The sequence below is a fragment of the Oncorhynchus keta genome, chromosome 3 (genome assembly GCF_023373465.1).
Source record: "Oncorhynchus keta strain PuntledgeMale-10-30-2019 chromosome 3, Oket_V2, whole genome shotgun sequence".
In the NCBI taxonomy this organism is placed as follows: Eukaryota; Metazoa; Chordata; class Actinopteri; order Salmoniformes; family Salmonidae; genus Oncorhynchus; species Oncorhynchus keta.
Window position 1 is genome coordinate 26884383 of NC_068423.1, and position 16239 is coordinate 26900621.

At 49.6% G+C, this 16239-nt stretch overlaps 1 protein-coding gene across 1 annotated transcript in view; it reads left to right on the plus strand.

The window, feature by feature from the left end:
- The window catches only part of micu1 (mitochondrial calcium uptake 1), a 142044-nt gene extending 131091 nt beyond the window's left edge, over nucleotides 1-10953 (plus strand). The window contains exons 12-13 of the mRNA XM_052494827.1: nucleotides 4567-4656; nucleotides 8059-10953. Of these exons, the coding sequence (XP_052350787.1) occupies nucleotides 4567-4656; nucleotides 8059-8222 (254 nt within the window). The 3' untranslated portion in view covers nucleotides 8223-10953. The remainder of the gene's footprint in view (nucleotides 1-4566; nucleotides 4657-8058) is intronic.
- Nucleotides 10954-16239: the final 5286 nt, after the last annotated feature.

Below are 16239 nucleotides of genomic sequence, written 5' to 3' on the forward strand. Positions count from 1 at the left end.
TCCTTAATTTTGGGTCAGTCACAGTGGTCAGGTATTCTGCCGCTGTGTACTCTCTGTGTAGGGCCAAATAGCATTCTAGTTTGCTCTGTTTTTTTGTTAATTCTTTCCAATGTGTTAAGTAATTATCTTTTTGTTTTCTGATGATTTGGTTGGGTCTAATTGTGCTGTTGTCCTGGGGCTCTGTAGAGTGTGTTTGTGTTTGTGAACAGAGCCCCAGGACCAGCTTGCTTAGGGGACTCTTCTCTCTCTCTGTCGCTGTCTCTCTCTGTCGCTGTCGCTGTCTCTCTCTGTCGCTGTCGCTGTCTCTCTCTGTCACTGTCTCTCTCTGTCACTGTCTCTCTCTGTCACTGTCTCTCTCTCTCTGTCGCTGTCTCTCTCTCTCTGTCGCTGTCTCTCTCTCTCTGTCGCTGTCTCTCTCTCTCTGTGTCGCTGTCTCTCTCTCTCTGTGTCGCTGTCTCTCTCTCTCTGTGTCGCTGTCTCTCTCTCTCTGTGTCGCTGTCTCTCTCTCTCTGTGTCGCTGTCTCTCTCTCTCTGTGTCGCTGTCTCTCTCTCTCTGTGTCGCTGTCTCTCTCTCTGTCTCGCTGTCTCTGTCTCTCTCTCCCTATTTCCTTTCTCTCTAGTGTTGTGATCAATGGTCCTCATCGAGACTAAAGATATATTTTATCACCTTAATAATAGTTTTTTCACAGTACCTCTACTATTCTCATCTGACCCACGGGCTGTTTGTCTGCTAGCTAGGCAGCCTATCTCTCTTCCTCTCCTCTCATCTCCTCTCTATGTTATTGATCCCAGCTGCTAGCTAGGTAGCCTATCTCTCTTCCTCTCCTCTCATCTCCTCTCTATGTTATTGATCCCAGCTGCTAGCTAGGTAGCCTATCTCTCTTCCTCTCCTCTCATCTCCTCTCTATGTTATTGATCCCAGCTGCTAGCTAGGTAGCCTATCTCTCTTCCTCTCCTCTCATCTCCTCTCAATGTTATTGATCCCAGCTGCTAGCTAGGCAGCCTATCTCTCTTCCTCTCCTCTCAATGTTATTGATCCCAGCTGCTAGCTAGGCAGCCTATCTCTCTTCCTCTCCTCTCATCTCCTCTAGGGTCTATGTTATTGATCCCAGCTAGGCAGCCTATCTCTCTTCCTCTCCTCTCATCTCCTCTATGTCTATGTTATTGATCCCAGCTGCTAGCTAGGCAGCCTATCTCTCTTCCTCTCCTCTCATCTCCTCTCTATGTTATTGATCCCAGCTCCTCTCTATGTTATTGATCCCAGCTCCTCTCTATGTTATTGATCCCATCTCCTCTCTATGTTATTGATCCCAGCTCCTCTCTATGTTATTGATCCCAGCTCCTCTCTATGTTATTGATCCCAGCTCCTCTCTATGTTATTGATCCCAGCTGACTCCTGTTCATGTGTCCACTCTGTATTTATTAGTTTACTCTCTGCAGCTGAATCCTCATTTTCTCGTTCTCTCTCCTCCCTCAGCCGCTATGAAGCATGTGGCTTGATTTCTCTCCCTCCTTTTGTTCTCTCTCTCTCTCTTTTACACCTCTCCTTCTCTCCCCCTCTGTCTCCTACTCTGTCTCAAATCAAGGGGCTTTATTTATTTATTATTAGTGAAACATATGTTAACATTGCCAAATCATGTGAAACAGATCATGAAAATGAACAGTAAACATTACACTCACAAAAGTTCCAAAAGTGTAAAGACATTTCAAATATGATGTGAATATAGTTAAAGTACAAAAGGGAAAATAAATAAGCATAAATATGGGTTGTATTTACAATGGTGTTTGTTCTTCACTGGTTGCCCTTTTTTTGTGATGAAACACTGTGGAATTTCACCCAGTAGATATGGGAGTTTATCAAAATCGGGTTTATTTTTAAAATTATTTTGTGGATCTGTGTAATCTGAGGGAAATATGTGTCTCTAATATTGGTCATGCGTTTGGCAGGAGGTTAGGAAGTGCAGCTCAGTTTCCACCTCATTTTGTGGGCAGTGAGCACATAGCCTGTCTTCTCTTGAGAGCCATGTCTGCCTTTCTCAATAGCAAGGCTATGCTCACTGAGTCTGTACATAGTCAGCTTTCCTTAAGTCACTTCTCTTCCATTTAGCTGTTTCTGTTTTAGCCACACCCTTTTTGCTGACAGGTGTATAAAATCGAGGACAGAGCCATGCAATCTCCATAGACCAACATTGGCAGTAGAATGGCCCTTACTGAAGAGCTCAGTGACTTTCAACGTGGCACCATCATAGGATGCCACTTTTCCAACTAGTCCGTTCGTAAAATGTTTTGCCCCGGTCAACTGTAAGGGCTGTTATTGTGAAGTGGAAACATCTAGGAGCAACAACGGCTCAGCCCTAAAGTGGTACTGAAGCGCGCAGTGCGTAAAAGTTGTCTGTCCTCGGTTGCGCAACACTCACTACTGAGTTCCAAACTGCCTCTGGAAGCAACGTCAGCACAACAACTGTTTGTCGGGAGCTTCATCAAAATGTGTTTCCATGGCCGAGCAGCTGCACACAAGGCTAAGATCACCAGGCGCAATGCCAAGCTTCATCTGGAGTGGTGTGAAGCTCACCGGCATTGGACTCTGGAGCAGTGGAAACACGTTCTCTGGGGGTTATAAATCACGCTTCACCGTCTGGCAGTCCAACGGACAAATCTGGATTTGACAGATGCCAGGAGAACGCTACCTGCCACAATGCTTAGTGCCAACTGTAAAGTTTGGTGGAGGGGGAATAATGGTCTGGGGTTGTTTTTCATGGTTCGGGCTCCTTAGTTCCTGTTGAAAGGAAATCTTAGCGCAACAGCAGACAATGACATTCTAGACCTGGGCAAATACTGGCGACCTGATTCAATGCAGCCTGCGGAATCCTGCTCGGATCACATAAAGAAGTTGCAATAGTACATTTTTATTAATGTGTTATTCAAATTAAAAGCCCAATGAATATTCACCTTTGTGTAATGATTTAACTCTCACCTCTTGTGGGACATTTATTTTCAAGGAGCGTAATAAATATCAACTGACAGGCTGACGCACACGGCACAGTTACAAATAGTAGCTAGCTAGAAATTGCGCAAAAATTGTTTTTTTTTTTCAAAGAAGTAGACAATGAATGTAGTGTTCCAGCAAGAGTGGACATCAAAATATATATATTTTTTGAGGTATCGGGGATAGCTGTGTGCAAAGGAAGCATTGCTGTCTTGAAAGACCACAACTTGTCCCGACACTTCCAGACGAAGCATGCCGAGAAATACAGGAATATGTCTTCTGAGCAGAGGACAGGTGCATCGAAAGAGTTGCTTTCTCAGTTGCAAAAGCAGCAAGGACTTTTCACAAAACTGCATTCAGCAAACAACGGAATTGCGAGAGCTAGCTATGTACTGTCCCACAAAATTGCTAAACACAGCAAGGCGTTCGCTGAGGGAGAATGCACACCAACGTGAGATGGCCGAGTTTGGGGGAAGGTGCTTTAAAAAGGTGTGGGGGACCTGAAGTCTGAGATGGTTTGAGTTTTTCCGAATGAAAGGAAAATATGTGGATTTGCCTCAACTGAAACATAAAGAATGGTTGGCTGATCAACTGAAGCATAAACAATGGTTGGCAGATCAACTGAAACATAAAGAATGGTTGGCTGATCAACTGAAGCATAAAGAATGGTTGGCAGATCAACTGAAGCATAAAGAATGGTTGGCAGATCAACTGAAACATAAAGAATGGTTGGCTGATCAACTGAAGCATAAAGAATGGTTGGCAGATCAACTGAAACATAAAGAATGGTTGGCAGATCAACTGAAACATAAAGAATGGTTGGCTGATCAACTGAAACATAAAGAATGGTTGGCTGATCAACTGAAACATAAAGAATGGTTGGCTGATCAACTGAAACATAAAGAATGGTTGGCTGATCAACTGAAACATAAAGAATGGTTGGCAGATTTTTTTTTTTTTAACCTTCCGTAGGCATCATGACCTTTCATGAATTAACTGAATTCCAAACTACAAGGGACATTCTGCACGTCAGATGTACAGCCTTTGTCAAAGCCTTCAAGGGAATGTTACTCCTCCTGACCCGTCAAGTAGAAGCCAACAATCTCCCCCACCTCCCGAGGGGGGGTATATATAACACTGAGACGTTGTATTTAACATTCTCTCTCATCCTCTCTGTCCTGCTATCCCTCTCTCCTCTTCCATCTCTCTCTCTCTCTCATCCTCTCTGTCCTGCTATCCCTCTCTCCTCTTCCATCTCTCTCTCTCTCATCCTCTCTGTCCTGCTATCCCTCTCTCCTCTTCCATCTCTCTCTCTCTCATCCTCTCTATCCCTCTATCTTCTATCATTCTCTCTCCTCTTGCATCTCTCTCTCTCTCATCCTCTCTATCTTCTATCATTCTCTCTCCTCTTCCATCTCTCTCTCTCTCTCTCATCCTCTCTATCCCTCTATCTTCTATCATTCTCTCTCCTCTTCCATCTCTCTCTCTCTCATCCTCTCTATCCCTCTATCATTCTCTCTCCTCTTCCATCTCTCTCTGTATATTCTATCATTCTCTCTCCTCTTCCATCTCTCTCTCAGCCACGATGAAGCAGGTGGCTCGTACGGTGGCTAAAGTGGAGCTGTCGGATCATGTGTGTGATGTCGTGTTCGCTCTGTTCGACTGCGATGGTGAGTAGGTGTTCATTGTTCCATGTTTATATTAATACGAGACGATTTCTCTCAATGTATTTTGTCAACTAATAATACTATCTCTCACTCCTCTCTCCCCCCTACCTCTCTCTGCTCCCTCCCTCTCTCCCCCCTACCTCTCTCTGCTCCCTCCCTCTCTCCCCCTACCTCTCTCTGCTCCCTCCCTCTCTCCCCCTACCTCTCTCTGCTCCTCCCTCTCTCCCCCTACCTCTCTCTGCTCCCTCCCTCTCTCCCCCTACCTCTCTCTGCTCCCTCCCTCTCTCCCCCTACCTCTCTCTGCTCCCTCCCTCTCTCCCCCTACCTCTCTCTGCTCCCTCCCTCTCTCCCCCTACCTCTCTCTGCTCCCTCCCTCTCTCCCCCTACCTCTCTCTGCTCCCTCCCTCTCTCCCCCTACCTCTCTCTGCTCCCTCCCTCTGTCCCCCCTACCTCTCTCTGCTCCCTCCCTCTCTCCCCCTACCTCTCTCTGCTCCCTCCCTCTCTCCCCCCTACCTCTCTCTGCTCCCTCCCTCTCTCCCCCTACCTCTCTCTGCTCCCTCCCTCTCCCCCCTACCTCTCTCTGCTCCCTCTCTCTGCTCCCTCCCTCTCTCCCTCCCTACCTCTCTCTGCTCCCTCTCTCTGCTCCCTCCCTCTCTCCCCCTACCTCTCTCTGCTCCCTCCCTCTCTCCCCCTACCTCTCTCTGCTCCCTCCCTCTCTCCTCCCTACCTCTCTCTGCTCCTCCCTCTCTCCCTCCCTACCTCTCTCTGCTCCCTCCCTCTGTCCCCCCTACCTCTCTCTGCTCCCTCCCTCTCTCCCCCTACCTCTCTCTGCTCCCTCCCTCTCTCCCCCTACCTCTCTCTGTTCCCTCCCTCTATCGCTCCCTCCCTCTCTCCCCCTACCTCTCTCTGCTCCTCCCTCTCTCCCCCCCCTACCTCTCCCCCTACCTCTCTCTGCTCCCTCCCTCTCTCCCCCTACCTCTCTCTGCTCCCTCCCTCTCTCCCCCTACCTCTCTCTGTTCCCTCCCTCTCTCCCCCCCTACCTCTCTCTGCTCCCTCCCTCTCTCCCCCCTACCTCTCTCTGCTCCCTCCCTCTCTCCCCCTACCTCTCTCTGCTCCCTCCCTCTCTCCCCCCTACCTCTCTCTGCTCCCTCCCTCTCTCCCCCTACCTCTCTCTGCTCCCTCCCTCTCTCCCCCCCTACCTCTCTCTGCTCCCTCCCTCTCTCCCCCCCTACCTCTCTCTGCTCCCTCCCTCTCTCCCCCCTACCTCTCTCTGCTCCCTCCCTCTCTCCCCCCTACCTCTCTCTGCTCCCTCCCTCTCTCCCTCCCTACCTCTCTCTGCTCCCTCCCTCTGTCCCCCCCTACCTCTCTCTGCTCCCTCCCTCTCTCCCCCCTACCTCTCTCTGCTCCCTCCCTCTCTCCCCCCCTACCTCTCTCTGCTCCCTCCCTCTCTCCCCCTACCTCTCTCTGCTCCCTCTCTCTGCTCCCTCCCTCTCTCCCTCCCTACATCTCTCTGCTCCCTCTCTCTGCTCCCTCCCTCTCTCCCCCTACCTCTCTCTGCTCCCTCCCTCTCTCCCCCTACCTCTCTCTGCTCCTCCCTCTCTCCCTCCCTACCTCTCTCTGCTCCCTCCCTCTCCCTACCTCTCTCTGCTCCCTCCCTCTGTCCCCCCTACCTCTCTCTGCTCCCTCCCTCTCTCCCCCTACCTCTCTCTGCTCCCTCCCTCTCTCCCCCTACCTCTCTCTGTTCCTCCTCTCTCCCCCTACCTCTCTCTGCTCCTCCCTCTCTCCCCCTACCTCTCTCTGCTCCTCCCTCTCTCCCCCTACCTCTCTCTGCTCCCTCCCTCTCTCCCCCCTACCTCTCTCTGTTCCTCCCTCTCTCCCCCTACCTCTCTCTGCTCCCTCCCTCTCCCCCCTACCTCTCTCTGCTCCCTCCCTCTCTCCCCCTACCTCTCTCTGCTCCCTCCCTCTCTCCCCCCTACCTCTCTCTGCTCCCTCCCCTCTCTCCCCCTACCTCTCTCTGCTCCCTCCCTCTCTCCCTCCCTACCTCTCTCTGCTCCCTCCCTCTGTCCCCCCTACCTCTCTCTGCTCCCTCCCTCTCTCCCCCTACCTCTCTCTGCTCCCTCCCTCTCTCCCTCCCTACCTCTCTCTGCTCCCTCCCTCTGTCCCCCCTACCTCTCTCTGCTCCCTCCCTCTCTCCCCCTACCTCTCTCTGCTCCCTCCCTCTCTCCCCCTACCTCTCTCTGCTCCCTCCTCTCTCTCCCCCTACCTCTCTCTGCTCCCTCCCTCTCTCCCCCTACCTCTCTCTGCTCCCTCCCTCTCTCCCTCCCTACCTCTCTCTGCTCCCTCCCTCTGTCCCCCTACCTCTCTCTGCTCCCTCCCTCTCTCCCCCTACCTCTCTCTGCTCCCTCCCTCTCTCCCTCCCTACCTCTCTCTGCTCCCTCCCTCTCTCCCCCCCTACCTCTCTCTGTTCCCTCCCTCTCTCCCCCCTACCTCTCTCTGCTCCCTCCCTCTCTCCCCCTACCTCTCTCTGCTCCCTCCCTCTCTCCCCCTACCTCTCTCTGCTCCCTCCCTCTCTCCCCCTACCTCTCTCTGCTCCCTCCCTCTCTCCCCCTACCTCTCTCTGCTCCCTCCCTCTCTCCCCCTACCTCTCTCTGCTCCCTCCCTCTCTCCCCCTACCTCTCTCTGCTCCTCCCTCTCTCCCCCTACCTCTCTCTGCTCCCTCCCTCTCTCCCCACCTCCCTCTATCTGCTCCCTCCCTCTCTCCCCCCCTACCTCTCTCTGCTCCCTCCCTCTCTCCCTCCCTACCTCTCTCTGCTCCCTCCCTCCCTCTCTCCCCCCCCTCCCTCTCTCCCCCTACCTCTCTCTGCTCCCTCCCTCTCTCCCCCTACCTCTTTCTGCTCCCTCCCTCTCTCCCCCCTACCTCTCTCTGCTCCCTCCCTCTCTCCCCCCTACCTCTCTCTGCTCCCTCCCTCTCTCCCCCCCTCCCTCTCTCCCCCTACCTCTCTCTGCTCCCTCCCTCTCTCCCCCTACCTCTCTCTGCTCCCTCCCTCTCTCCCCCTACCTCTCTCTGCTCCCTCCCTCTCTCCCCCTACCTCTCTCTGCTCCCTCCTCTCTCCCCCTACCTCTCTCTGCTCCCTCCCTCTCTCCCCCCTACCTCTCTCTGCTCCCTCCCTCTCTCCCCCTACCTCTCTCTGCTCCCTCCTCTCTCCCCCTACCTCTCTCTGCTCCCTCCCTCTCTCCCCCCTACCTCTCTCTGCTCCCTCCCTCTCTCCCCCTACCTCTCTCTGCTCCTCCCTCTCTCCCCCCTACCTCTCTCTGCTCCCTCCCTCTCTCCCCCTACCTCTCTCTGCTCCCTCCCTCTCTCCCCCCCTACCTCTCTCTGCTCCCTCCCTCTCTCCCTCCCCCTAGGTAATGGAGAACTGAGTAATAAGGAGTTTATAGCCATAATGAAGCAGCGCCTGATGCGAGGTCTAGAGAAACCTAAAGACATGGGTTTCACCCGGTTGGTACGAGCCATGGTGAAGTGTGCCCAAGACACCGCGTGGGACTTCGCCATGCCAAAACAGAATTAGACACCTGTGTGTGTGTGTCATGCCCAAGCAGCATTAAGGATGGGAGGGATGTGTGTGTGCTTGGGCAGGCGTGAGAATGCAAGTGTGTGTATTCGGGTGACGAAAAGGGTGCTCACTCTGCTCCTCCACACAACTCTAAACATCGATGACGTCTTCTGGCTCTCTGTGTCTCTCTCCCTCTCTGTGTGTCTCTCTCCCTCTCTGTGTGTCTCTCTCCCTCTCTGTGTGTCTCTCTCCCTCTCTGTGTGTCTCTCTCCCTCTCTGTGTGTCTCTCTCCCTCTCTGTGTGTCTCTCTCCCTCTCTGTGTGTCTCTCTCCCTCTCTGTGTGTCTCTCTCCCTCTCTGTGTGTCTCTCTCCCTCTCTGTGTGTCTCTCTCCCTCTCTGTGTGTGTCTGTCGCTCTGTGTGTGTCTGTCGCTCTGTCTCTCTGTCGCTCTGTGTCTCTCTGTCGCTCTGTGCCTCTCTGTCGCTCTGTGCCTCTCTGTCGCTCTGTGCCTCTCTGTCTCGCTCTGTGCCTCTCTGTCGCTCTGTGCCTCTCTGTCTCGCTCTGTGCCTCTCTGTCGCTCTGTGCCTCTCTCTCTCTCTCTCTCGCTCTGTGTCTGTCTCTCTCTCTCCGTCTCTCTCTCTGTGTCTCGGATTAAAAGCATATAGTTAATTGGCAACAATAGATGTTATAACTCATATCTGTTCACACCAATTAAAGACATCAAACTCATTATGACATCAGCTCTGGCGTAAACATAATCATGTTACTACAATATGGTTCTTTCATCCCAAATGGCACCCTATTCCCTATGTAGTGCACTACTTTAGACCAGGGCCCTATGGGGAATGGCACACTATTCCCTATGTAGTGCACTACTTTAGACCAGGGCCCTATGGGGAATGGCACCCTATTCCCTATGTAGTGCACTACTTTAGACCAGGGCCCTATGGGGAATGGCACACTATTCCCTATGTAGTGCACTACTTTAGACCAGGGCCCTATGGGGAATGGCACCCTATTCCCTATGTAGTGCACTACTTTAGACCAGGGCCATATGGGGAATGGCACCCTATTCCATATGTAGTGCACTACTTTAGACCAAGGCCCTATGGGGAATGACTCCCTATGTAGTGCACTACTTTAGACCAGGTCCATATGGGGAATGCCACCCTATTCCCTATGTAGTGCACTACTTTAGACCAGGGCCCTATGGGGAATGGCACCCTATTCCCTATGTAGTGCACTATTTTAGACCAGGGCCATATGGGGAATGGCACCCTATTCCCTATGTAGTGCACTACTTTAGACCAGGGCCCTATGGGGAATGGCACCCTATTCCCTATGTAGTGCACTACTTTAGACCAGGGCCCTATGGGGTATGGCACCCTATTCCCTATGTAGTGCACTACTTTAGACCAGGGCCCTATGGGGAATGGCACCCTATTCCCTATGTAGTGCACTACTTTAGACCAGGGCCCTATGGGGAATGACACCCTATTCCCTATGTAGTGCACTACTTTAGACCAGGGCCCTATGGGGAATGACACCCTATTCCCTATGTAGTGCACTATGGGGAATGGCACCCTATTCCCTATGTAGTGCACTATTTTAGACCAGGGCCCTATGGGGAATGGCACCCTATTCCCTATGTAGTGCACTACTTTAGACCAGGGCCCTATGGGTCTTCTTATGGACCCTGGTCAAGCGTAGTGCACTGCATAGGGAATAGGGTGCCATTTTGAGATGCTGACGCGGCAGTTTGTCCTAAGAGGCTTTCCATGGACGGCTCTCCGCAATGCATCATGGGTATTATTAGGGGATGGGAGTTATAATCTTGTATATTTATTGTTTTGCGATTTGTAGTAATTGTCTAGGCGAATGTAAACAAACACAACCTTTTTCCCTGAATAAGGATTAAACGGTACTTTATAAACCCTCGTTATAGTTTAGAGGATTTATGTTTGACTGCAAAACACAAGAAATCCTGTTACTCCCTCAATTCAAAGTTAAAGGATTAATTTAAATCACGTGGAATGTCTCTCTAAAATAGGTGTCTCTCTATAAGGCTGTTCCATCTCTCTCCTCTCTCATCCTCTCTGTCCTTCTATCCCTCCATCTAATGTGTCTCTCTCTGAGGCTGTTCCATCTCTCTCCTCTCTCATCCTCTCTGTCCTTCTATCCCTCTATCTAATGTGTCTATAAGGCTGTTCCATCAAGGCTGTTCTCCTCTCTCATCCTCTCTGTCCTTCTATCCCTCCATCTAATGTGTCTCTCTCTGAGGCTGTTCCATCTCTTTCCTCTCTCATCCTCTCTGTCCTTCTATCCCTCCATCTAATGTGTCTCTCTATAAGGCTGTTCCATCTCTCTCATCCTCTCTGTCCTTCTATCCCTCTATCTAATGTGTCTCTCTATAAGGCTGTTCCATCTCTCTCCTCTCTCATCCTCTCTATCCTTCTATCCCTCCATCTAATGTGTCTCTATAAGGCTGTTCCATCTCTCTCATCCTCTCTATCCCTCTATCTAATGTGTCTCTCTATAAGGCTGTTCCATCTCTCTCATCCTCTCTATCCCTCTATCTAATGTGTCTCGAAGATATTCTACAACTGTACAGACTGTCGACGTTGGAGTTGTATTCCCTGCTTACCATCCCGGCCTGTTTTATTTCAGAGAGCTGGTTATTATTACTGAATGACGTCATCATTCTGATGTTCAACCACAGTATTATTAAACACGTTTGTTTTTCTGAATAGACTCGTTGTCCTCTTTGACCTTTGACCTGGCTAGACGTGTAGCTCCCTCCAGCAACCGTTCCTTGATTTTACCCGGTGGCTTTTATTCTGTAGATTTAGTCAGAATGATCACCTTCCGTGAGAACTTCTAAAGTAAATGAAAAATACAGTTAAACACACTCTTACAACCTCCTTATCTTACGAGTGACTTATTAGCTTGGTATAACTCTGAAGTGCTGACATGCATAAACAATTTAACCGGAGCTGTAACAGTATCAGATTAAAGACATGAATAAAGGGAAAATAACCTCATTGGCTGCTGATTACAGAAGGGAGGAAATCAAACCTCACACTTATTATTCCTGGCATGAATTCACGCTTCATCCTTAATTATTATAACGTTTACCATCCTAATATACACGCTTCAACTTTTCCGAACGACACCCGATGACATGAAAACTTGGCTAACACAGCGCGGGATTGCCTTCGCTTCAAAAGTGTGTTGCTACGATTAAGGATCCCCGTTACAACAGTTGTTAGCTACGTAGTTCCGCTTGTCTTATCCTTTCCCCCGCACAGCGAAACACGTAAACAATTCAAACAAAAGACGACGACATAACTGACAGACTTACAGGTTACAAGACGGACTCCTTGCTCTGGTCAAAACGATCCGATTCGCGGATGTTTTTTGTTGTTTTTTTCTCCGCACTTGGTACTTTTGGTGAGAGGTGATCCAATCACTGATGACTTTGTTTTCACCACAAATGACGGTGGATTCAGACTAAAGTAGCGAACAAGTCATTTTTTTTTATTTTTTAAATACAGCTCCCGTACGGACTCGGGAGAGGTGAAGGTCGAGAGCCGTGCGTCCTCTGAAACACAACCCAGCCAAGCCGCGCTGCTTCTTGCCCGTTTAACCCGGAAGCCAGCCGCACCAATGTGTCTGAGGAAACACCGTATACCTGGCGACCGTGTCAGCGTGCACTGCACTCGACCCGCCACAGGAGTCACTAGAGCGCAATGGGACAAGAACATCCCTGCCGGCCAAACCCTCTCTTTAACCCGGACGACTCTGGGCCAATTGTGCGCCGCCCCATGGGTCTCCTGGTCGCGGTCGGCTGTGACGGAGCCTGGACTCAAACCAGGATCTCTAGTGGCACAGCTACAGTGGGGAGAACAAGTATTTGATACACTGCTGATTTTGCAGTTTTCCTACATACAAAGCATGTAGAGGTCTGTAATTTTTATCATAGGTACACTTCAACTGTGAGAGACGGAATCTAAAACAAAAATCCAGAATCACATTGTATGATTTTTAAGTAATTAATTTGCATTTTATTGCATGACATAAGTATTTGATACATCAGAAAAAGCAGAACTTAATATTTGGTACAGAAACCTTAGTTTCCTGTAGTTTTTGACCAGGTTTGCACACACTGCAGTAGGGATTTTGGCCCACTCCTCCATACAAACCTTCTCCAGATCCTTCAAGTTTCGGGGCTGTCGCTGGGCAATACAAACGTTCAGCTCCCTCCAAAGATGTTCTATTGGGTTCAGGTCTGGAGACTGGCTAGGCCACTCCAGGACTGTCAGGCATTCCTTTGGCAGTAAGAGCCTCTTGGTGGCAGTGTATTATTATTTGACCCTGCTGGTCATTTATGAACATTTGAACATCTTGGCCATGTTCTGTTATCTCCACCCGGCACAGCCAGAAGAGGACTGGCCCACCCCCCAGAGCCTGGTTCCTCTCTACCCAGCACAGCTAGAAGAGGACCGGCCACCCCTCAGAGCCTGGTTCCTCTCCACCCGGCACAGCCAGAAGAGGACCGGCCACCCCTAAGAGCCTGGTTCCTCTCTACCCGGCACAGCCAGAAGAGGACTGGCCATCCCTCATAGCCTGGTTCCTCTCTACCCGGCACAGCCAGAAGAGGACTGGCCACCCCTCAGAGCCTGGTTCCTCTCTACCCGGCACAGCCAGAAGAGGACTGGCCACCCCTCAGAGCCTGGTTCCTCTCTACCCGGCACAGCCAGAAGAGGACCGGCCACCCCTCAGAGCCTGGTTCCTCTCCACCCGGCACAGCCAGAAGAGGACCGGTGTCGTGGAAGATTCAGAATTTGTTGGTAACATATGTAAGATGTTTTATATTCATCAAATGTGTGTAAGTTACTTCTCATCAGAATGGTATTTTTGTATAATACTGTGGCGAGGTTGCAGTTATCTGTTCTATGTCAAGACTAAGTTGCATGGGCCGCAGAGAGGTCAAAGTGTCATCATGTGTAAACATATCTTTTACTCCCTACCTTTTTCTAGTGGGGAAAGGAGGGTGGCAGTGTCTGGAATCATTCTCATGCTCCCTTTTATCTTAACCTATAGTCTCACTCTCCTCTCCGTGAGCTTGTCCAGGATTGGTTGTATCTAAATGACAATTTGATATATGCCTGTTGATATGGAGGATTGGTTTATGGTTCTGGGGTTTGAGTAAGGAGACAAAGCTGAACGATTTATTATGTCTATGCTGTCTGACTATGTGTGTTCTTTGCTATTAAAGGATCTCAGTTGCATTGTAAGGGGGCTCTCAGAGAATACATTGAGAGACACTGAATTTATCTGAGTCACAGGATTGTGATAGAGCTGATATAATTAAAGATGGACTTTGATAACTAACTCTGACTTGTGTGTGTGGTTTGCTCCCATGATTTGGTAAATAGAGGAAATTTCCACGACACCACCCACCCCTGAGAGCCTGGTTCCTCTCCACCCGGCACAGCCAGAAGAGAACTGGCCCACCCCTCATAGCCTGGTTCCTCTAGGTTCTGGCCTTTCTAGGGAGTTTTTCCTAGCCACCGTGCTTCTACACCTGCATTGCTTGCTGTTTGGGGGTTTTAGGCTGGGTTTCTGTACAGCACTTTGAGATATCAGCTGATGTACGAAGGGCTTTATAAATAAATTTGATTTGTACCTAAGTGGCGCCGGGAGCAACTGCTTGCATGCGCGTTACCACTCCACTAGGTCTCCCTGTCATGGCTTTTGCACCATCAGTACAGACACCAACACATCTTGACCACAAGTCCATTTGTCACAAACATCAGTCTTCTGTGATGTATATAAAGTAATATTGGGATGCTAACTCATATACATTTGAAATGTATTACATTTTATCTGATGAGTTATAGGTGTGTTCGTGTGAGGTGAACATTTTGTTTCCATGTTTAAGACGACCTAGAAACACCCTGATTGCAGTAAAAAGGCTTATAAAGCATATTTATTGACAACATGATATTGCACTACAAAGAGAGGGAGAGAGAAATTTAAATAACATGATTTAGGCTACTGAAAAATAATCAAGTCCAATTTTTTTTTTTTTTTTAGCCTAGTGGTTATAAGCATTTAGGCCTCATGTGGGTTTAGATTTATGGATCATAAAAGAAATGGTGAGACATTCTCTCGACTCCAAAGCAATCGCATGTGTCACAGGAACCACCTGGCTCGCTGATTTAAAGAGGCTTCCCGCATAGCTTTTTATCCCATAAGAGTAGGAGTAAAAATGGCTCTATTCTCAGGAGATGCTTTGTGGATATGGGCCCTGACCCTAAAACCCACAATGTTGTGACGACCCTGCCACCTTATTGGTGTGCTAATGATTCAGGCCACAGCCTTTTTAGGTTTATGAATGTTTCTTACTTCATCAACACCATGGTCTTCTCAACCTTGTCATTCAGGTTGTCTGTGATGTGTATCCCGTGGAACTTGAAGCGTGCTCCTGCTGCTGTTTCCTGTAGTCCACCATAAGCTCCTTGTTTTGTTGACGTTGAGGGAGAGGTTATTTCCCTGGCACCATTCAGCCAGGCACCTCACCACCTCCCTGAAGGCCGTCTCGTCGTTGTTGGTAAATCAGGCCAACCACTGTTGTGATTGAGTTGGAGGTGTGCGTGGCCACTCAGTCATGGGTGAATGGGGTGTACAGGAGGGGAATGAGCACGCACCGTTACGGGTTCCCAGTGTTGAGGATCAGTGTAGTGTTGTTTGCGACCTGTCAGGAAGTCCAGTTGCACAGGACGGGGTTCAGATCCAGGGCCTCCAGCTTGATGATGAGCTTGGAGGATACTATGGTGTTAAATGCTGAGCTGTAGTCAATAAACAGAAATCTTACATAGTTATTCCTCTTGTCCAGATGGGATAGGGCAGTGTGCAGTGTAAATCTATGGATTTGTGGGGCTGATCTGCAAATTGCAGTGTGTCGGGTAAGGAGGAGGTGATATGATCCTTAACTAACCTCTCAAAGCACTTAATGGAAATCCTACTCTTCAAGGGCCTGTATGGCTACACTAGTATACTAATTCTAAACACACACTTGTTATTATATGTTGTCCTGTCTACCCGTAACTGTCTACCCGTAACTGTCTACCCGTCACTGTCTACCCGTCACTGTCTACCCGTCACTGTCGACCCGTCACTGTCGACCCGTCCTGTCTACCAGTAACTGTCGACCCGTCCTGTCTACCAGTAACTGTCGACCCGTCCTGTCTACCAGTAACTGTCGACCCATCCTGTCTACCAGTAACTGTCGACCCATCCTGTCTACCAGTAACTGTCGACCCATCCTGTCTACCAGTAACTGTCGACCCATCCTGTCTACCAGTAACTGTCGACCCATCCTGTCTACCAGTAACTGTCGACCCATCCTGTCTACCAGTAACTGTCGACCCATCCTGTCTACCAGTAACTGTCGACCCATCCTGTCTACCAGTAACTGTCGACCCATCCTGTCTACCCGTCCTGTCTACCAGTAACTGTTTACCCGTCCTGTCTACCAGTAACTATTTACCCATCCTGTCTACCAGTAACTGTCTACCAGTAACTGTCGACCAGTCCTGTCTACCAGTCCTGTCTACCAGTCCTGTCTACCAGTAACTGTTTACCCGTCCTGTCTACCAGTAACTATTTACCCATCCTGTCTACCAGTAACTGTCTACCAGTCCTGTCTACCCATCCTGTCTACCCAGCCTGTCTACCAGTAACTGTCTACCCATCCTGTCTACCAGTAACTGTTGAATATTGTTTGCTGGTTTTTGTTGTAAATAAAATAACATTTTAAACAGACTGTCTTCAATCAAAACTTTGATTAGTTGAATCAATGTCCCTATAGACAAATGTTTCAAAGTAGTGGTTAGAGTGTAGGGACGGCAGGTAACCTAGTGGTTAGAGTGTAGGGACGGCAGGTAGCCTAGTGGTTAGAGTGTAGGGACGGCAGGTAGCCTAGTGGTTAGAGTGTAGGGGCGGCAGGTAGCCTAGTGGTTAGAGTG